At 38.3% G+C, this 23,591-nt stretch overlaps 1 protein-coding gene across 4 annotated transcripts in view; it reads right to left on the bottom strand.

The window, feature by feature from the left end:
• DCL4 (dicer-like 4) overlaps window positions 1-23,591 on the bottom strand; it is a 337,223-nt gene that overhangs the window by 224,506 nt on the left and 89,126 nt on the right. For all 4 annotated transcript variants that reach the window (XR_016355843.1, XR_016355845.1, XR_016355844.1 and 1 more), the window contains exon 10: window positions 13,050-13,149. Coding sequence is in view for 1 of the 4 variants with exons in the window: in XM_089798919.1 (XP_089655045.1) it covers window positions 13,050-13,149 (100 nt within the window). In the remaining 3 variants the exon portion in view is untranslated. The remainder of the gene's footprint in view (window positions 1-13,049; window positions 13,150-23,591) is intronic.

The following is a 23,591-nucleotide window of genomic DNA, read 5'->3' as shown; positions in this document are numbered from 1 at the left end:
TTTCTTATTTTGTGAGGTAACAAGAAGGAATATGTCTGATGACCAGAAGAGGCGTTGCAACATCAAAGACAACATGGATAAAGGAATGACTTCGTAAGAAGATTTCAAGCAAGATGAGGACAAAAGAGGAAGTGGAAGTGCAAAGTTCAAGCTATAACTACAAATGGAGATCCAAAATTGTAATATAACTTAATGGGTTATAGCTTTAACAAGCGTCAATTTTCTCTACTGATCAATAGTTTGAAATAAATTGCAGGAAATACTTCTGAAATAAATTGCAAAGATTTGCATTCACCAATTCTGAAACTCTTCTATACATTTTAACAGCACATCAATATAGTTTGCAAAGACAATAATTTATTCTTTTCAGCTCTGCCACTAGATTAACATACCATATTCTATACTAGAGCAATGATAGATACAATGTTTAATTTCTCACTATCACTATTTCAATAAACAAAATACAGATTCATTTATTATTTAAATAAGCAAAACCTGTCAATGTTGGTAAACTCCACCAAATAAATGCAAATTCTTGTGATAATGGGCAGCCATTCTCTGTGTCCCAAGAGGTTGTCAGAATGCTAAACAAACACCTCTAGATGCTAACATGACCCATGTTTGTGATCACTAGCTGGGACAATTTAACTGCATGCTCAGAAGTCAAATGCGGGCAAAGAAACAAAGCAGCAGCCTTGGGAATTGGAGGCGCAGGGACCAGATACAAATGCAGGCTGAAGGATAATGACCATGCTGTACTCAATCAACCACACAGTTTTAGCAGATGAACAGACACTACCAAACTTTGACAAATTGCGGCCAATCTTCAGTGAATTGCAGCACAATTTAAACGCCTCCTCAAAATTGCAGATATGAATATCTAGCGTCCACTTCAGTAGTAACTGATTTTGCACGCAACTTTGCTTACAAAAATTTTCTTTCCCACGTACTGTCAAATCACAATGGGGAAAAGACTGCCCAATTTATTATTTTTCAATAGAAAACTGAGACACCATGCAAGAACTTACGAAACTCCAACTAAAACCCTCACCGATAATAATAATAATAATAATAGCAAATGAAATATAACTTTTTCTTCAGCAAATTAATGATCCTCAGCAACCAACAATATCTCCCAGCCACATGCAATTACAGTGAAGGAGATCCAACCAATATCCTAAATATAATGAAATCACTATACCTCATCAATGATTCAATACACTTCTCAACTTCAAACCCTTATACTTCAGCAAAGGCATAGAAATCATCAACCTCAAAAATCCTCACAAGACAACAAAGCAAAATATACAATTGGATGGCTTTTTCCTTCACAATGGGCTCATATTTATAATCCCCAAATGGCACTTAGTTTCCCAAACATAACTCCACATAAGAAGCTTCATCAACACAACATCATTTTATAACACTAAATATAAAATAAAAACTTATAATAATGTAAACTTAATAATTAATTAATAAATATGAGCCCGTGCAATAAATAGCCCTATCCACTTCATGTGATGACCGACCACCAGCATCACCAACTACACTACCAAATATCGCAACTACCAAAATTAGACTTACTAAAAATAGTAAGTCCGCAACTGAGACCCCCAAATCTCACTATCAACTCACAAGGGTCACTATGATGAACTGACTCAACCAAATGCAGAGACTTGCCAAGAATGGGTACATTACAAAAATCAACATGAAGTCTAGAGATTAAGGGAAATTTCACTTAGTATGCCAAGCAAGAGAAGGTTTTAGGTTTGAAATCCAAATGGACACGAAGACACAAATGTAATGGCAAAGTCAGCAATCCTAAGGCTTAAGAGAGAAATCATGGAAAATTCAAAGCGGCATGAGGAAAAAGACATCACAATGAGCAATGTTGTATATCCCAATTTGCTAGAAATCTCAACCAAGGGTAATGATCGAATTGCAAATATATAAATCTCATGGAAAATGTTATGATGCAAGTTAGTACATGAGAAGATGAAAGTTACCAAACTCAAGGTCATGGAGAAAGATCAAGGACAAGGCATCAAGATAAGAAATATTTCAAGTACAACTTCAAGAATATTTCAATGAGAAGATTTCTAAAATTTGGAAGATGAAGAAGTGGAATCGAAACAAAGATTGCAAAATAAACATGTTTAGGTGGTGCCCACTCATCTTCAACCAATCAGTGGATTCCAACTTCACGACCTACTAGGTTATTCCAAGAGGATGCGTGGAATGTTTTTAATGCATTTCTCCATTGAATTTTTTCCTCCAACGAATATGTATTCAAGAGCAACCTGATTTTCTCATTAGCTGTCATTTAATGCTTGTAGGTGGTAGTTATGTTAGGGTTTTATTGATTTATCTAGGTCGTTGATCTTGGATCAGTTTGAGTTGTTCATTGTACTTGAGGCCTCTATATAAGAATTGCCCAAATCATTTGTAAAGGAGAGACTTCGTGAAATTGTTACCAAGATGTTGCTAGAGTAATTGCAAATTCAATGTTGAATGCATGGTGAATTACTTGTGTTAGATTGGAACATTGCATGGTTTCCCACTCACATAGAATAGGATTTGTTTATGTTGAATAGAAATAGAAGCTGTTAAGTAGTTAAATAGAAGATAAAAGATATTATTGTTGGTGAACCATGGTGAAACTTATGCTCATACCTTTTTGTACTTGTTAATTCCATGGAACAATTTAATGTTGGTTTGAACTATTTACAAGCACTTAACTTCAATTGGGAATGTTCAATTGGATTGTGCTAGAAAATGGTATTTGAATGAGCGTTAGCAATATGAAGATCATCCATGCATTCTAAAGAAGATACAACCCTCCTATGCATAGTTATTTAACTTGGTTAAACAAGAATTGGTTGTAATGTCCCCATTGGTTGCCAGCATTAGTATTTCAAGGTTTAGCCTAATATTGGATCGTTGTAGGCTAATAAGGATGGTTAGAGGGTCTTCTAAGGTTTGGTTCATCTCCAACATTTAGCGATTTATGGATTTGGCCTTCGTTCGATGTCATTTGGACCCCATTTGCCATACTTACTATGTATAGTAAGTCAAGGGCAATGGAGATGGACCCTTTCTATTTTTAGAAAGTGTATTTGGTCATATGGGGAATTATGAGGAGAGATTCCTATTTCAGACGGCATAGCAATCAGTCAAGTATTTCAAGAGATATTAAAGTTTAAGTGACTTAAGTGATTTATTTAAATATTTTAATGTTATCAAGTTATAAAGTGACTTAAGTGACTAAAAGACGAAATTGGCTTTTAATCCCACATTGCCTAGTTGTTTGTGTTTTCCCTCATATCGAGGTTATAAAAGCGTAGAGCTACATTGGGATTAAAACAACGATGAATATGGTAAATATAATATATTGCTACCACAGTTGCTTTAATGTGATTGGGGAACTCTGAGGACGAAACCCCTTGAGTTCCTTGATGAAGTTGGACGTCACCCCAACCCCTCATACTGGGATTAACTTACAATTCAGGCAAGAAATGGCAAGTGAACAGTGATTTTGTATCAGGCTGGAAGTCAGTTATTTGTTACAATGAAGTAGGAATTACTTGTTTTGGTTCTTCCTCCATACTTTCAATAATAGTTATTGTCAGCTAGGGAGGTAAGACTGCAGTCAACATAGTCCTTACAGTGTAGACAGGTGAAGAGACACCTCACAACAGTAGGAAAAGTATCCACAATCAAAGCAAGGGAGTATAGAACTGTAGTTACAAGCTAAGTCTGCAGTCACATGTTCAACCCAGCATCTATGTCTATGTTATGAGAAGGGATGTAGTCTCCAGGTCGTAGATGAAATTAATTCTGGGTCACACAAGTCACAGTAGGAGTCATAGTGTTTACCATATGGGGTAAATAGTTTAATGCATATAGACAATAGACAAGAACATGTAACATAGCAGTACTTTTACTATTCGCATATATGCCAAAGAGATTACATAGTGCTTCCAATGATGATTACAACAATGATCCAAAGTCCATTCCAGACGATATACATATACCATTCCAAAAGGGTGACTCAACCATCACACATCCTTTCGGATGCTAATCTACCTGTCGGCTATTTTACAACTTTACCGACAACATGCTAATCTACCCATCGGCTATTTTATAACTTTACCGACAACATCATCCCCCCCAAAAAGAAAAGTCGTCTTCAAACGACAATTACAAAATATCCACCTGTGCCACTTTCTCTGCTTCCAACTCCTGGGTACACTGAGCCAAGTGTCGTTGTACTACCTTCAACCAGATGATTAGCTCCTCTCGAGCTCTCTATGCATCCACCAAGACAACCTCACGTCCAACACCTACTCCGAGTGCCTCAAAGCGTATCACCCCTCTCGAAAAGCTTGCTCTATTGTTCCCTCCACCTCTGGTACACAGACACTCCATGCCTACAACAGCTTCAAGTCTCATCAACTAGTCATACTTCCCACAATTGATAACTGAAGCGACTGGGGGTCTAGGGGGCAATGCCCCCCACGGGGTCAAGGGGTAGCACTTATGTTTGTGATTTTCTTCCGATCCCATGGAAAATTCCATGGAATACACCATTTTTGTGATTTTCTTCCGATCTCACACTCTTTCTGGCCGCTGCTTATGTTTTACTACCTATTTATGTCTTTCCCTTCCCTTGGGCATCATGTGTTATTCATTTTGAACATTTTTTATTTGTCGTCATTTTTTTTTTAATTTATCAATCACCTCTACCCCCGTTTTAATAATGGTTGTTTTGTCTTTTGCAAACCTCTGACTAATCGTATGGCAATGCCTCCTTCATTCTCCCACCAATCCTACAAGGGTTGTACAACAACTTCTTTCAACTCCTAGGTGTATGATCCAAACTTCTCTTTCATGGCCATACGGCTTTTGCACTTTTCACTTTCATGTATGTTGATAATGTACGGTGCTTGATGTTTTCTTTCCTTGCGCTGTATGGTCATACGGAATATCTTCATATGGCCGCTTCCATGTCTATCTATTGTTTTAATTGCTCCTCCGTACGATGTACGGTACTTTCTTCCACCCAATAATGCTCTTATATGTCCGTATGGCCCTATGTTTATCTTATGTTGTATAGAAGGCCATACGGTGCTTTCTCCTTCACAGACAGTGCATGTGTGTTCGTACGGTAGCCTCTGCTGGTTGTCTGTACGGTTACCTTGTTTGATCGTACGATGTTGTCTGGCAATGTGTATCCCCCTCTGTGGGCATACGGTTTTGTTCATGTACCATACAGTGATGTTGTACTCCTGTCCATATGATACCCTAGCTTGTTCGCACGATCCTTGAATCCGTACAGTTGCTTTGTCTAAGTCGTACAATACTTCCTTGCCTGCTTCCAGAAGGCCATACGGTGCTAGCTCCTTGTCCATACGAAGCCTCCAGTCTGTACAGTATTTTTCCCTTGCCCTGTGCTTGTCATATGGTGCACCTCCAAGTCTCTTCCTACAAATTTCTAGCCGTACGGTGTATTATTCTCTTCTCCACATAGGTCAAAGCTCTCTCTTCTCCCACTAGTATGTTTTTTGGTTCAATATCATCTCTGCGGTTCATGGTTTGTACTGTGGCCTCTCCATATTTTATTGGTTTATCTTCGCTAAATGTATGGGCTGATGTTTCATCCACGTACGCTTCTCCTTCCTTTAGTTCACTATATTCCTCTAAGAACACGTTTCTTCCTTTTTCTTCTTCGATGCCCAACATGTTGCAGCTCAAGAAGAGTTCATAATTCTCCATCTACCAGTGAAATAGTCCGTTCACCGAATCTAGATCGTCCTCATTCAACCCTTCTTCCAATCTCAATACTCCCTCTTCATCAGGTTTCATTCTCTTCTTCCCCTCGTCATCCCCTCCACCTTCACCTTCGAAATCCGACGACGCTGCCTCCTCACTTACCATTTGTGTGTGCAAGTCAATTATGAATCTTCTGCCTCCGCGCTCCATTGATAGGGTATTCTTCTTTCAGTCATGCTTAACCCTTGCTTGTACAAGCCATCCTTGGCCCAGAATGGCGTCATATCCTCTCCTCTTCAACGGGATGACGACGAAGTCGAGTAGGAACAGCTGTGTTCCAATACTCACTGGTTGTGCCATGAAGATCCTAAGAGATTTAATGTCGTGTTGGTCCACCGTTAGTAACTGGAACGTAGGTGGCCACAACGTTGGCGGTCCCAACTTCTTCCAGGTATCTTCTGGTAGGACGTTTACTCCGAAACCTTCGTCCACAATTGTGTCTAAGAGGACCATTCCTAATATACCCATCTCTATGATCGTTGGATGCCGTCTGGATGTGAGTACTAACAGCATTAGGTCCACTGCACTTGCTCCGCTTTCCTTTTCCCTTCCATGTTCTCCTAGTAGTTTAGCAGTCGGGGCTATGTTCGTGAGTGTTGTTCGTAGTTGAGGCATTGTGAGGATCAGATCATTTAACATGACTGGTATTTTAGTTTGTAATATCTACCTTATGATGTTTTGTTCTGCGCAATTCCTCGTTGAGGTACTAGTAGTGTCCTTCAATTTTGATTTATCTGCCTACGTTGCTTTCTCAATTTCTGCCCACGCTTCTTCCAATCTCCTCTTTTGTTCTGTTGGTTCGGGGTAGAGTTTTGCTTGTTTACAGGTGATTGTCAAGACTTCTTCGTCTGTGCCGATGCTCATCAAATTGACTCCTGATATCGGGCACTTGGCATCTTCATGATCTCCAGGACCACACCATTTGCATAACAATTTTGGTGTGTCTGTTGATGTACAGTTTCGTGCAAAGTGGCCCCACAAATTGCATGCTCGGCATTGAACCATCAAGCGGTCGTTTGCATCATACTGAATTGGACTGCGGCTCTCATTATTATTGTTGGTATTGTTGTTTTGCCCTCTTTTATTATTTCTGTACCCACCCAAAGTGGCACCATCATTGCTTGTGTTTCTGCTCCCTCCTGATGCGGAAGCCTCCTGTGTCAAGAGCACTTGCTGATGCCCTCTTGTTTTCATATTGAAGGGGCATTCCTTTGTGGAATGTCCCATAATTTGACAGATATCACAGAATTGGTTTTTTAGGCAAGATCCCTTCGTGTGACCTTCTGTCTTGCATTTTGTGCACCATAGCTCATTTCCCTTCATCTCTTTCTGCATATTCTTAAATTCCTTCATCATTCTGATCATATCTTTCTGGAGAGCTCGGACCTTCTTACTGTCATTTTCATCACCACTGCTATCTTCTTCCGAAGATGAGTCATCTAAGTCGGATAAGCTACTTTTCTTCTTCTTTTTCGTTTTCTGTTCACTCTCTAAGTCAATTGCCCGATTGTATGCTTTGGTGTATGATAATGGCGGCACAATCTTCATTTTCTTCCTTAACTCCGGGCGTAGTCCTTCAATGAACCATCCCTTTTTCAGCTCATCTATCGGCTTACTTTCCATTTTATTTATTAATTCTTTTAGTTTTCTGGCATATACACGAACTGTTTCATTTTTCCCTTGTTTAGTGGTGTAGATTTCTGCTATTATTTCATTGTCGTCTCGCAGCAATTGAAACTCGGTGATAAACTCCTTTTTAACTGCTGCCCAAGAAGTTAATATTTGGAGATCAGCGTCGGCAAACCAATCAATTGCTACACCCCTTAGGGTTGCTGAAAATTGTCGGACCCATTCATTTGTGTCGGTTATGCCATTTGCCATCCAAATTGTTTCGCATGTCTTACAGTCTCTGATTGGATCAGTTGTTCCATCGCCATCGAACTTTAGCAATTTTTCCTTTGGTCCAGCCATTACTATTCGAGTTGGAGGTACTTCTTGTGTACCTGCACTGTTTTGCACTCCCGTGTTGTTTTGCACACCCGTGCTATTCTGCACACCTGCATTATTCTGCACACCCGCATTGTTTTGCACACCTGCACTGTTCTATTCTGAACACCCGCGCTATTTCGGATAGTAGTCTTATTTTCCACAACCGTGTTATTTGGTGAAGAAGGGTTTTTGTTAAGCGAAGTTGTCTGTTCCGGAAGTGTATCGGAAACGAAGAGTTCACTCCATGCTCGTGCTCCCTCAAGACTCAAAGCCATGCGAGCTAATTCCCTTTTCTCTGGATTCTCTTCCCTTGGCATATACCAATTAAAAAATTCCTCCCTTGTCGCTTCCACCAAATCCAACTGCTGTCGAGCCTCTTCCAACAGTTCCTCAATGCTTCAATGTCCATCGGCAATCTACGCTCAGCCTGTTGTGCCAAAATTAAATTCCCTTGTGCGGTGTATATTTCATCTTTTTCTTTTAGCTTATTCTTATTTTTGTTCAACTGATTTGGCATTAGTCTTCCTTCCTCTGCCTTTGTTCCAAGTCCATTGGGCAATGGCGCCAAATGTTTAACGTATGGGGTAAATAGTTTAATGCATACAAACAATAGACAAGAACATGTAACACAGCAGTACTCCTTTTATTATTCGCATATATGCCAAAGAGATTACATAGTACTTCCAGTGATGATTACAACAATGATCCAAAGTCCATTCCAGACGATGTACATATACCATTCCGACAGGTTGACTCAACCGTCACACGTCCTTTCGGATGCTAATCTACCCATCGGTTATTTTATAACTTTATCGACAACATGCTAATCTACCCGTCAGTTATTTTATAACTTTACCGACAACATGCTAATCTACCCGTCGGCTATTTTATAACTTTACCGACAACACACAATGCATCAATATACCTCAGCAACAATCTACTTAGTGCCCACATCCAAGAGAGAAGGGATGGTTTGTTGATTATTTCTGGGAGTGTAACTTACAGCACAGTACAATCTCCAGCTCACATGGACAGTCGCCTACAGCAGCCCACTTCAAGATACCAGTAACCTGCTGCAGATTCTCATACCTTATTACTTGGGCTGTTCTCCTTCAGCGGCTAACATCCAGGTGCATTAACTCTTGTTTGTATTGAAAGACTGTAATCAACTGCTACAAGTAAAAACATTGAATTTGATTCATTCCCTTGTCATACTTCCAGTAGTGGGTAATCAATATTAATCCTGCTATCATTATTTCAAGCATTGCTGTGTAATTGCTAGAATCAATTTATTTCAATCTCTATTAGACTTTGGCATGTATTACCAGAATCAGTTTATTTCAATGGCCCTATAGTTTAATACAAGAGATCGTACACCAACTGTTTGACAAAAATTCCATCAGCATAAATGTTAATTTCTGGATCAGATTAAGTAAGGATTATTACACTGGTTTAATTGCACCTCATCATCAATAGTCTCTTGCATTGTTGGAGTTAGCTTGCACTTCATTTTATTAGTAGTTGAAGAGCTCAAACTACCAAAACATTTTCATTTTACAAGTTGATATCACATTGAATGAACAGCATAAGTCCATGTGTGGTTACTAGCAAAGCACATCACATTCACCAAGCCATGTCCAACACAAAGTCGTCAGTTCGCAGTGCCAATCTTGGGGTTACCTTATTGCTGACACAAGAGTCGTATTGTTTAGCATATGATCTTTCCTAGTTCAAGAGAGGATAGTCTACTTATTATTTCATTTTGAGTATCGGAATGGTCACAAAATACAAATCAACACGTCCATGCTGTTGGCATGTTAGTTGGAGTTTGGTAGCAAAGATGATGCACATCGGGTCATGAACGAATTTGTTAAGGGGGGAGTAATGCCATCTCCTTGAGCCTTCCATATCCATTGCCACATCTGGAGAAGGATTCAGCACATGGATAGGAGATTGGATACATGAGGCAGAATTGAGTGAATGGGCAAAAAAACTGAAATTTTCCAAGGAAGATTACTGGCAAGGACACTAAGGGCACCAGGAGTTGTAAATTTTGTTTGAATTTTGATAGATCTAGTCGTTAGCTAACTGTGCCTAATATTTTATTCTGCCAGTAATGGACAAGGAACATCTTGATAAATACATAGCATTTGTATATTTTGTTCTCTACGGGGTTATGGGTCTAACAAAACTGTTGATAGTATTTAATGATTTGACGCTAGATTGTGATAAAGGCACATGTCAGACAAAAAAGACACAGATTCGATTTTGTAAACTTCCTGATAATCAATACAATTATGTTGGTATCTCCCACTTTAACTAATCAGAAAAGAAAACAATGTGAACTTTAGACCAACACAACAGAACAGCTTCAAAGGCGTGATATTTCCAGTCCACTAACGCTAAATAAACAGCTTTTGGCAGAAAACTAGGTTTGAACATTTCATTCAATGTTTTTGATCAGATTCTGTAATCCATCATCAGGGCAAGGAAAGAAAGAATCATTCTGCTGATGGATTCCCAAGTGTGATCCAAAACATTCATTAAAAAGCTCAAACACAGTTTTCTACCAGAAGCTCTTCAGTTAACAGGAAAAGTAACCATCTTTAGCCAGAGAGCACAATATAAGAGCATTACACAGCTCAATTAACAGCAATAAAATAAGTTCTAAAATATTTCTTGCAGCTAACAGGAAACAGCTTGGTGAGAGTGTAAACTTCTTTCCCTGTCAAGTTTCAGATTTCCCCAGTCCTCTTCAAAATGAAGTTTTGGTTCTTTTTCATAAGAGTTTTAAACAAGAAACATTAAAATCCGACTTCCCCAAACAAAAAAAATATAAAGCATAACACAGAGGTAACAAAAAAGGTGAATTATTGCAGACTGCAACCACCATAATCAGATCATTGGTTTATCCATTTAATTACTAGAATGATACACAAGGCATTAAAGTTTGAACAATTTCCAAGGTTGTTTTAACTGCAAATAAAGTGTACCCTTTCTCAAAGTTCCAAGAATCACCTGGAAATTGCCTGAGTCGCTTGTTTGGCAATTCAATCCAGGCTGGGTGATTTTTTTATGAGTCGTGAATCAGTTCAGCCGATTTTTTCCCATGAATCGCCTGAATTGCTGATTCATGTGATTCATGGAAAAAATCGCCTGAATTGGCTCCATGAATCGGCAAACAAAAAAAAAACATAATTAAACTAAGAACCATAGTAGAAATCAACAGTGTAAATCCAACATAGGAGTGAAGGGACATCGAATGAAAAGAGGAGATAAACATAATTAAACTAAGAACCATGGTAGAAATCAACAGCGTGAATCCAATGTAGTGTGGAATTAATGTTTTCCAAAGAGGACCGCTACATCAGTTTGTCAAACTACAAACCCATCAACATCTTGGTATGGGCAGTTCGACATCAAAGGAATCAACGAACTAGTGGTCAGAGTCTCATACCAACCGAGCAATAGCCAAAGGAGATAGTGCAATAAGACATCCATCCCAGACAAACTTCCACTGCGTCAGCCTCATATAACCTCAGTCACGGAGGGAAGAACACAGTCAACACTGCTTGAGTTGTCAAAATAGAGTCAAAGAGGTGCACATTAACACCACATATATATTGAAATTATCACTTAGCATCATTGTATCTCTGCAATAGCTACAGAAGTCACACCTCTCACACATTTGACTAAAATAATAAATCATTCATCTCCAATAAGGAATAGAACTATCAATTTTCCACCCACCAAGGGAAGGATTCAAAGTCTCCCCACAATGTCAGGATTTGACAACTCAGAAAGAGAAACATCCAAAGAATACGTACTCTTATACATGTGCAACAAATACAATTGGGATAATTATATCAGTGGTGTCATATAGAAGAACAGTGAGGCAACATAGTTCCGAATTCATATGGACCACTAGAACATTATAATTTTCAATCAAATAACACTCTCCCATTCTAAGCAAAAATAATACATTTGATAAATCCAATTACAGAAATCAGGCCTTGGACTGATATATTAGTAATATAAGTTATATTCAATAAAGGGTGCATGAAATGAGATTTAAATTCTTAAAATCTCTAAATTTGAAGGGTTTTTTTTTTAATTTGCCGATTCATAGCTGATTCGATTCCAATTCATGGCCGATTCACGATTTGATTCGGCCTTGCCAATTCCAATTCTTGTTACTTTGCTCTTTCTCACTAGTTTATTCAACTTGCGCGATAACATGTTGCCATCAAAACCTAATTTTACTTGGTAATCAAGTAAAATTAAACATTTGATCAAGGAACACTAAAAAGCTCATTCCTCAGCAAATATGTGTTCCAACCTCATTCGGTTAGGAACTAATCACTGTTTTATGGCCTCAACACCCACATTTTTATAAAAACAGCATGTCACCCAAAAACCTCTGCTTCAGCAGTTAAATATCAAATTTCATTATTGACATGGGTTATGCTAGAACTATAGCAGTGTTATTTTTCCTTTATTTACATTTGAAATAACAAGGATTGCACTTTTTCAATATAATTGTGATTTTTTTATTGTATTTTCTATTCCACAATTTTTTCTTGAGTAATTGAGAAATACAATTATAATTTTCATTTGCTTAATCAATCCCGATCCAATTAATGCTACCATGAGTAAGACAATCAATCAGGCAACTGTGCAAGTGAAAATCAGAGACAAACCAGAAAGTGAAAACATAAATAAGAAGAACAGGAACTCGGGTAGTAAGAACAAGCGATATAAGAATTCAACTTTTCCTTCCTAGACTGAAAGGCTTTCCCCCCGGAACAAAAAAAGGCATACAATCAAAGGGAGAGTGGAATGCCAGCCAAAACATGGAGGAGTATGCAATATCTAAGAGAGGGAAAGAGAGACGTATCTAACCAAATTTGTGCAGCCCAAACAAAGAGGCAAGAGTCAATTCTCTAATAGAATGGTGAGACAACTCTTATTTATGGGATTTCCATATTCAGGACTCAAATTGAATGTGCAATGTTATTTAATTATTGATTTTTCAGTTCATCAATTCATGCATAATATCAGTTTACATTGTATGTCTCAAATAAGTGTTGTAACACTAAAATTATTATCCATTACACATCTTATATTATAAACTAAATCATAGAGCAGAATGCCAATGGAAAAACATGTAAAAGGAAACACTATAAGAAAAGACACCAAAAACAGTATCAGGCACATCAAACCCACACCTGTATTGTATAAGAACTTCTATGAGAGCTAGTACTTTGCTTGAAAACAATGGTTCGACCAAAAGATCAGCAGCAATCAATTTATCATCTTTGGTACCACCTGTGTAGACCATGGAGACCATCTATTATTTTGAGCCCAACAGAAGAAAATAAGAATACAACAGAAAGTGCACACAGACCAATAATATTATTTGCCAGTAGAAACATCATGACTGATTTCGTTTTCCTCGATATAGTTGAATATGAGATATCAAATTATACTGATTGAATTCAACTTGCAAGTACTCTTACTACTACTTAAACACTAAACAATTGAACTAAGATGATAAGCCTCCTGGAAATAGTGTTTTGAGCTTTCATGTTTTACGATAATCTACAATCTTACAGCTATAGAAAACTAAGGACAGAAACCCTATCTAGCATTGGATCTTTCTAGTATGAAATGAGGCAGTTCTAAGAAATGTTTTATAGAATGCAAACAGAACTTGTCACTGTGGTTGACCAACAACTATTTAGCAAGCCACTTTCATTAAGTTTCAAGCACAAAATATACTTATTCCTTGCACCATGAGCAGGGACTCAAGAATTCAACTTGAATGCAAACATGTATCGAATTTTGATGCACAACATTCGGTTTTCACAGTTCCCTCTTAGCTGGTAATAAAAGTGTAACCACAGAAGAGACTAGAATCTGGACAATAAGTTCACTTGTGAAACACTTAAAAATAAAAGCCTCAAAGGTACTCCCAAAAACTTTTGTGCTCGACTCATCATGTATGCCCTCTTCGGAAAATTCTTCGTCAAACCTCTTACATTACTTTTCTACATAGTTAACCAATTGAGCACAAGAATTCAGAGAGTACTTTAATTAATTAAATTAACTAAATAAATATTTTGAGCAAATGCTATTTAATTAATTATGTTTATAACTTGAATATTATTTTAATAAAAGTGACTTACCTCAGGCCAAAAACAAAATAAGGTAAAATATTAGTCACTCTAATGAGAAAAAAGAAATTAATAATTTTAATGCAGTTTTATTATTTAACTTCCACAAAGTTTTCTTTCTGAGATTTTGCGCCTAGGGGAAAATTCTTTGGCAGGTTGAAAATTCCAATGATATCCTGACAGAAAAAATGGGAGATGCACGCTCTGTTTCCTACCACCAATTTCCAACAAGAACCCTCGTCTTTCATTTGGATAATTTCATACAGAAGTTGTCATGCCAAAAATTGTGAAGGGAGAGATAGGGTTTATCGATACATATTCCAATTTTAAAAGATTTCAAATTTATTTAACATTTGCACAAAAAAATCAATTTGTCTTATTCGAGTGTGCAAGTGGTGGAGAGATGAGAAATATGTTTTGTGTATGTTGTGGAAGGAGAGGTTACAAGTCATTTAACTTAATCAGTTGTAACCTGGTTGTCAAGTCCCCTGTTGTAAACTCTCATTCTGATATCCCCATCCTTTTAACATTATCAACCCAACAACCCAATTTTGTTAGGTCTGTGGGAAGAGGCAAAAATCTAGAAGAATATTGTGTTGACCAAAAAGGAATGAGATATCACAATCTTGTTTTTATATGTATCGTTCACGAAGATTATTTAATCAACTTAATTTATAAGGTTAGATTATTGTAAATTGTAATGACAAGCCACAGTGATGTGGAAGTCTCTATGTTTGACAGTATAAGACATAGAGCATGCTTTCGAACTGAAGACCCCAAGACCCCCCTAAAGCTGTGAGGATTGGTTACCATATTCCTTGTTACATAGCGACCCTGTTAACAAAAAAAATTATTTACAGACAGTGAATTCATAAACAGCAATAATCTCTATTCACGGCATATTGCCACTTCAGAGATGATATCAATCACACAGCTTGGAGAGCGATTAGTGGATTGTGTTGGCATGTAAAGTCAGTTGTTAGCGATTATCAAGAAAACTATTAGACAACTAATAAGTCAATCACTTTCATCTATAAAGTATCTACAGCAACGTGACTAGAAGTTTATCACACCCAAACCGCAGGATAAGTACTGGAGTGGTTACATCGAACGATATAAGTCAAGAGCTGTGGTATATAACACAAAGCCTCCAATCAGTGATAAGTCTACAATCTACAAGATAATCAATCACTTATGCAGAATCAAAAATATTGATTTAAGGCAAAGATCTTATATAAGGGAAGCAATTATATTTGAAGTTCTACTCGTATGTATATGAATGTAGCAATCAAGCATTGGAAGGGAGGTGTAATTACCCTGTAAACCCAATGATCAATTACCCTATAAACCCAAGTGATCAATTACCCTGTAAACCCAACGATTAAGGAATAACCTATTTTGTTATTATAGGAGGTATCATTCACAAAGTAATCATTAAAGTATTGATTAGTTTTTAGTTTGGGGAGCAATCTCATTTGGGGTGGCAACCATTCTCATTTGCAATACTTTGCCACATATTAAATGGCATTGAACAAGGAAAGAAAAAAGGAATGCGAGATTATGAAAATACATTTGATAATCTTCAAATTGAAAAGATGTGGAAGGAAATAAATAATTTACATTGCTGGAAAGCATTGTGTGAAAGCAAATAATGTTGTTGTTTAACCTCGTGGGATAGGAGAGATTAATTGCATATAGGAAGTAAAGTATTCAAGACAAAATGTAAAGAGGAGACAATAGGATTATATTCATTGTTTGGTAACCATACACAAATGTATTCCGTACAACCATGTATTGATCAAGAGGAATAATGCATACATATAGCATCCGAGGGGGTGCGAGGCGAACTGTCACACCCATATAACTCCCTCGGATAAACCGTCTAGCTACCCATTTTCTCGATAACATCATCCCCCCAAAAGTACAAGTCGTCTCCGGAAGACTTACAAAATTGGAGACAACTAAGTACCCCAAAAACATAGACTAAGAGGGAGGAGAGTGCATCCCTAATGCAATGTCCCCGTTTTAGAGGTAGTTTGATTTAATTAATCTAATTAATTAAGTTGTCCAAAATAATCATTATTTTATGAGGATGACTAATTAATTATTTTAATTAAATAAATAAATGGTATTAAGTTAATTATTTATAAAGTTATCAAATAAATAAATATGAAACGGTAACTTTATATTTAATTAATTTAATAAAGCGACTTGAATTATAAAATATTTTATAAAGTCACTTAATAAATAAAATAAAATAATGTTCTAGAAGTTTCTCGAGAAAGTGGAGAAAAAAAGAATAACTAGGCATCTTGGGCTTCATTCTCATCAGGCAGATTTGATGTTGTTGTTGTTGTTGTTTCATCTTGTGGAGCCTAGGGTTTTTGCAAATTACTTCTTTGTCATAGGAAATGAAAACTTCCTATCAATAGCAATTTTGAGGGTGTGAAATATCACTTGAATTATTGCAGCTGGGAGGAAGATACTTCAGTCTTCCATTTGTGCTACATTGAGAAAAATATTTGATTACAATAGCTGATGTATTATTGTACTTTCTGAATAAAGGGTTTAAAGGTTATTACTTGCAAATCAGATTTACTGTTGGCTGCTACAGTACCCGTGAAGAGTGTTCGCTACAGTGTTCACTACAGTGCTCGCTACAGTAACTCAGTGCATCATTCAATTGCATTTTCAGACCTTCATAATCTGCGGTCATGGAGGTTGATCAGCCTATGCAAGAACAAGGGTGGCTACTTCAGAAATTCGATTTGGGCTTATGAGATCATCATTTCATGTGATATTGCTTGCCTCTTCATCAATGGCATATGGAAATTTGATATACCAGGTTCCTTTGTGATTTACATGCATTTTCATGATTACATAGGTGCATTTTATTGAGCTGCTGTAGGTAAACATTGAAGTCAGATTTTGTATTGCACATAAAATTGATAGTGTTGCAGCTGTAGATGATTATTATTCATTTCAGATTTTGGCATTGTATGAGATATCATTGCAAAGCCAAGAGTCTTGGCTAATCTATGTCACTATTGGATGCAAATTGTTAGTCAATAAATGAGGAGATAAGTTGCATCTCTATTGTCTCGCATAATGTTCATTTTGATTAAAGTATTGGGTTGCATGCCAAGTGTTTGTAAAAATGTGCTTGGCTATAGGTATGCATTTATTCATTAGGAACTCATGTAAAGGAAAGTGCATTTCATTCTCAGCTCATTGTTAGATCATTTGGCATTCATTATTAAACATTTGCATCACCCATTTTCAGTCAAAGGGCAGACCTTGCAAACTGAAATATTATAACAGTCATATACCCATTGTATGCCAATTGTTTGACATAATGTCGAGTGACTGAAGATGAATAATTTACATATAGAAATTATTTTAGTACATTGTAAATGATAAAAAGGAGGTTGTATATGCATCTAGATGATAGTTTAGACATTAAAGTGTTGAATTGTAATCATTTGAAGTCTCCTTTCAACATTTATCAAGCACACAATCAGTTTGATAACTCAGACCAGCAAGTTAGAAGTTTGCATGTGAATTGTTTAACGGAACTCCTTGAGCCTTCAATCAGCATTTTGAGGTCAGACTTGAGCAAGGTCATTACCCCTGAAGTGTCTAGTATCCTTTATAGCTCATAGACATGGTCGGTGCAGATGCGTAAATCTTTTTGTGTCCTCGAATTGACCTCCATGACTTCCTTCAGCAAAAGTGTCACCTCCATAGCCTGTGCTTCTTTCTGTGCATAGGCTGCCCTATTGGCTATCACTTCAGCTCTGGCCTCCGCTAATTCCTTTTTGGGGCTTTCCTTATCCTGTAAAGAGTGTTGCTCGCTCATCTGCCCAATCCGCCTACTGCTTAGCCAACTGGTTGGTTAACTCCTCTCGAGACTGTGCCTCGACCTCTCAGTCGTCATTCGATTGGCTTCCGCACGTCGTTGAGCATAGTAGGCATCTTTGAACGCCTCTACTATCTCGCTGGCCAGCCTCTCCATCCTACTACTACCTGGTCCCAACTCTGTTTCAGTGACCCAATCTGCCAGCATCTCTAGCATCTCAATTGTCGGCCACACTCCCACCTCGAAACAAGATCTGAAGTAGCCAAAGCATCGCCTCTAGATGTAGACTAGGACAAGTTGCAATTCCCTCATTCAAGTCATTGCATTCTAACCACTTACCCAACCCTTTTTCAATACAACCTTTATAGCCTTAATGTATGACATCATCCTCTTAATGTCTGAACCATATTCTATTTTATCCTCTTCTGTCTGCTCAACATCTACCTCCATTCCTCTTGTTGCCACTATTTCCAAATCCAATGTGACCTCATCAACTGGCGCATCCTCGAACTGTGGACTCCCCACAACCTGTGGTGCTGCAATCACTGGTGTTTGAGCTAAAACATCTTCCTTTCTCGAGGACTGAATGGAGGGTCCTACTTCCACAAGAGTAAGTCGGAACTACTGCCATAAAAACATGCTAGTACGATTCATCACCGATGGGACGTCTACTATCTTTGGCGGTGCCATAGACACTGGGTTTGTCAATAAGGCAGAAGCAACAGTTACCACAGCCTCGAAACCAATCACCTCCAGCCTTGCCTAGGGATCCAGTGGTGTACTCTCTTTCATCTCTAGCATGTCCATCTCTTCACCCTCCAAGTGCAAATATGTTGGGACTTCAATGGGAACTACATCAACCATATCTGCGTTGCCCGAACAACCTTTCCTATCTGGCTCTCCTTCTCAAGAATCTCTATCGATGATGCTACTGATACAATTTCTGTCCCCATTGCCTTGGGAGAAGCTACCTCAGTTGTTGCCACTATCTTTGTCTCCCCTACCTCTACCTCTGTAAGAATTACCTGTGTAGTCCCTACTGTTGCAGTCTCGAGCACTAAGGAAACAATCGCACTTGTCACCGATGGTGGCCTCATATCAATCGGTGATCTCATCTTTCTAAATGGAAAAATGGAAGGCAGTATAGTGGTAGGCACTAAGTGTGCTGAAGTGGGTAGCATAGGAAGTGTAAAGAATGCCCGAGGTGCCAACACGCCCTCCGTCTCATCATACTCATCCTCCTCTACTGGAGTGTTGTTCCCCCGCGAAGCACCCTCACTACTATCTGTTGTGTCCTCCCTGTCATTGTTTGTGTCGCCATGGGCATCTAACTCCTGCCTCACCCTCTTCTAACCAATTGTCGTTCTGTCAATATCCAAATATTGCCAATAAGATAGTGAAGCTTCCTCTAGTGCCAACTTACCCTTGGGCATTACCTCCAACACGTCGACAGGAATCTGGTGCAATGCAGCTTCCAAGAACAAGTCGATGGTGCGGTGTGGCATATAGAAAGTACAATGCTGCAACATTATAAACTCATACATTCTATCTGCCAACAGGCATGCCCAATCATAAAAAAATGGTTCATAATACCATTCATAAACATTATTTGGGGTAGAGCAATATTCGAGGCCCGACTTGCTCCAGTCAGTCGACTCTTTAGCGCGTCGAGGATAAAGTGCCACAACCCTTCACTGATAAACTCGTGTCTCATTCCTTTGCTTCTTGTGCCCTTTATAATAGAGTCAAACTCAGTGGGGGTGAGTTCTTGAGCAACCAACTTGATCAAATGCTCCTTCCATTCCTCTAAAAGTTTGTGATTTTTATCTCTACTTTGTGTGTGCCCCTTCCCGAAATGCCAAAAACCCTGCTGAAGTCTAGGGCTCTGAAAGAAACCGTGATAGGATGCTTCCTATACTGAAAGGAGTTGGTCCTGCTGTGGCTATTGTATGCTTCGATCATCACCCAAAGGATATGCTCAAACAAACAAATAGAGAATACCAGCATCTAAATCGCCCAATGCACCTATGCTAGTTGCATATATCTTCTTTACTAGGCCTGTGTTGAGTATTTCTTGTCACCATTGTTGGCATTCAAGCCCGTTCAGTCTCTCAAATTGCATTGTAAGATGTGTGATGGCTTCTTTTTGGGAAGGTTGTTGAACCCTTGAACTGACCTTCTTCTTGCTACTGGAAGATGTTTCTACCATTTGGCCTGCAACTTGAACACCTAAAGATAAAACTCTTGCATTCTTGTCAATGCGTGAAATGTCGGTTTCTAGTTGATCTTTCCAACACCTTCGTTTCCCTACAAACAGCATATGTAACTACTCCTTGTTATGTGTTTATGCAAAAAACAGTTAGGGCAAAATGCCACCTTGCAGTACACGGATACAATTGTCCCCACAACTCAGTATCAATTCCGCAGGTGGTAACTGTGATTATTCCTCTGCACTTACTAATTTGTTGTTTGTTGAATATGTATGCCTAGAGTCGTCAAAGGCCAACACTGTATTTCCACGAGTTTTCGTTTAGTGCCCACAGTTCCTCATTTGCGTGGCCAAAAATCAGCTTTTCTGTCCGACCCTTGGCCTTCTCCAATGTATGTTCTCCGGTCCTTTCTATATGTTCTGCGAGAGAGTGGAGTAATTATATTTTGTGGCGTAATGTTTTCGTGGGAGGAGTACGGAAGTGATTTGCTCAAGCCCTCCTATATCTCTTGTTGGAGTCCCTTTTCCGACAATGTTCTCTCCTTCCCCGCAAGTTTCAAATTTGCCTTCAGGCTCCTATCTTAGTCTCCATGTGCGAGCAAGTGTCGCTTATGGGGCTTAATTCTCATGCAAGGTGAATGGCTTCTGCAGGGACTGTTCCTTTGGTGGATGAATCCATAGGGATCTACTTATATCCACGGTTATTGTTTTCTCCGCCGAGTTATTGGTTATTGTTTCTTCCGCAGCCTCTATACTTTCTGTGAGCTTGTTTATAGCTTTCCACAAGGTTGTGTCCATGGTGGTGCTAGTCACCGTTCAATGACTCTGCCTCTATTTTTATTTTTTATTTTTTTATTATCCATGCATTTTGAGGCGATCTTGTCTTTCGTGCCTCTGGTTATATACCTTCAACTTCAAGCCATTAACTGCCTCCGAAATTTCTTTGCCATCGAGTGTCCGTAGCTTCGGGACCCCATTAGCTGCAACTTCTCAAACCTTATAGGAAACTAGTCATTTCACTTTAAATTTGCCAAGCTTAATTTTGTTTTACCCGTTCAACTTCAATACCAACCGACCCGGTGTAAATTTCATCCATTAGAGATGTTTTTCATGCTAGAGTTTCCTCCTTTGTTGCACCACGTTCGTCACCCATTATGCCATCGCCCTTTTCTCGTCCAATTTGTTCAAGGTATAAAGCCTCTCCCTTAGACTCTTCATGTCACCAAATTTCTTTTCAAGAGTCATCTGCAGGCTAGGAACCATGAATTCTGCAAGTACCACTGCTTCTTGTCCATAAATGAGTTGGACGAGCGTCTGCCCCATGGTCACCTTATAGGGAATCTCTCTTCCCAATCCTCACCTTCAACTCCATAAGACTTACAAATAACTCCCACCAAAATTTTATTGGTTCACTCCTCCTAATTGTTCGCCCAAGGGTAGTATGGACTCAACAACATATGAAAGATTTCGAATTTCGTAGTTAGGAGCTAAGTCACAAGGTTTCAGTTCGAGCTTGTGTTCGAAAACAATAAAATTCCAATGAAGTTCGACAAGGGTAAAAAGTTCAGAAAAAAATTCGACATTTAATTTTCCTTATATAAATTTAAATTTTTATACACAATAATAAATTGATTATATTATTAAAAAAATTTTACATCGTTAGATGAAATTGAAATAAAATAAATAATTTAATTATTTATTAAAATAAAATAATATTGCTTTAAATTTGAAAATTTATGTATATATTTTAGTTTTACAATTAATAAGTTAAAATTATAGAAAATAGATCAATGTAAACATTAAAACAAATTTAAAATCATTATAATATAAACAAAGTTGAAGTTTTAATTATTTATTTAATTAATATATAAATTAGAAAAGTGTTATTTATAGCATATGAAATAATAATTCCCCTAAATGTATATTAAGTAATAAATATATCTTAATGTGTACATTAAATAATGTGTTTTAACGTATTATTTAGTACTTCATATACACTTGCGTATACATTTGCGGGACTTAAAATACTTTGGGACTTGTATTATCGACTCTCATTTTGACTGCTCACCATGCTAGAAAAGGATTTGTGTTGCAGGGAACAATCCAGCCTAGTAGACAATCTCTCTGTGCAGATTTTCTTTTGCAGGGATTTTTTTTTTACGGTTGGCGTGTCTTGCATCGATGCAACTTGTTCATTTCTGTGGATTCCAACATTGGTGTGTCTTGCATTGATAATATTTCTTCATTTTCGGGACTTCCATTTATTCCACCCAAGAATGTGTTTCAAAGAACCAAATATATCACCTAAAATAGCCCTAACCCTATTCCATACGAATTTTGGGGCGAATTAGAACGAATTTTATACATTCTTTCAAAATTCGCCAACTTTCGAATTTCATACAAGAAATGCGGCGAACCCTGTGACACAGGTTAGGAGTTTTACGGCATGATTGACAAAATGACCACCTCTATCGCTTGTTAACTGAATTGGAAAGCCATACCTTGTTATAATTTGTTCATAGATGAATTTTGCAATGCCTAGTGCCGAATTATCTGGCAATGTGCGTGCTCCAACCCATTTCGTTACATACTCAGTCGCCACTACAATATACTGACATCGTCGGGCACAACTACCCTTCAGAGGCCCGACATAATGCAATCCCCATCTTTCAAATAGCTCCTGGGTATGGGAAGGATTGAGTGGCCTAAAGTCTCGCTTGGGAGGTTTTCCTGCTTGTTGGCAAGTATCACATCCGACGACCCATTCTCTCGCATCATTGTACAAGGTTGGCTACCATAAGCCTACTTGTAGTACCTTCCTTGTTGTAGTGTTGAGACCCATATGTCCCCCTTTCAGTCCTTCGTGGGCTTCTCAAAGCACATTTGGTACTTCTTCCTCCATCGCGCACCGCCTAAACAATTGGTCTAGAACCATTTTATATAATAGTTTGTTTATCAATTGGAAAGTCTTGCTCCTAAGGACCAAATTCCTTCACTCACTTGGAGGCATCTTGCGGGAAAATTGAGTTGTAGATAGATACTCTCATATTCTTGTATACCACTTAGGGAGGATGGCAATATGAAACAAATGCGCATCTGGGAAGTCATCATTTAGCCCAATAGACGACTCGCCAGACTTGATTCGTGATCACATCTGACAACCCATTCTCTCGCATCATTGTACAAGGTTGGCCACCATAAGCCTACTTGTAGTACCTTCTTTGTTGTTGTGTCGAGACCCACATGTCCCCCTTTCAATCCTTCGTAGGCTTCCCGAAGCTTGGTACTTCTTCCTCCACGCACCGCCTCAGCACTTGGTCTAGAACCATCTTATATAATAGTTTGTTTATCAGTTGGAAAGTCCTGCTCCTGAGGACCAAATTCTTTCGCTCACTTGGAGGCATCTTGTGGGAAAATTGAGTTGTAGGTAGATACTCTCCTATTCTTGTATACCACTTAGGGAGGACGGCAATATGAAATAGATGTGCGTCTGGGAAGTCATCATTTAGCCCAACAAATGACTCGC

The sequence above is a fragment of the Cupressus sempervirens genome, chromosome 9, assembly GCF_028749045.1.
Source record: "Cupressus sempervirens isolate cs-2001-9-10 chromosome 9, ASM2874904v1, whole genome shotgun sequence".
Taxonomy (NCBI): domain Eukaryota; kingdom Viridiplantae; phylum Streptophyta; class Pinopsida; order Cupressales; family Cupressaceae; genus Cupressus; species Cupressus sempervirens.
The sequence above is the reverse complement of the archived record's forward strand: the minus strand, read 5'-3'. Positions and strand labels throughout refer to the sequence as shown.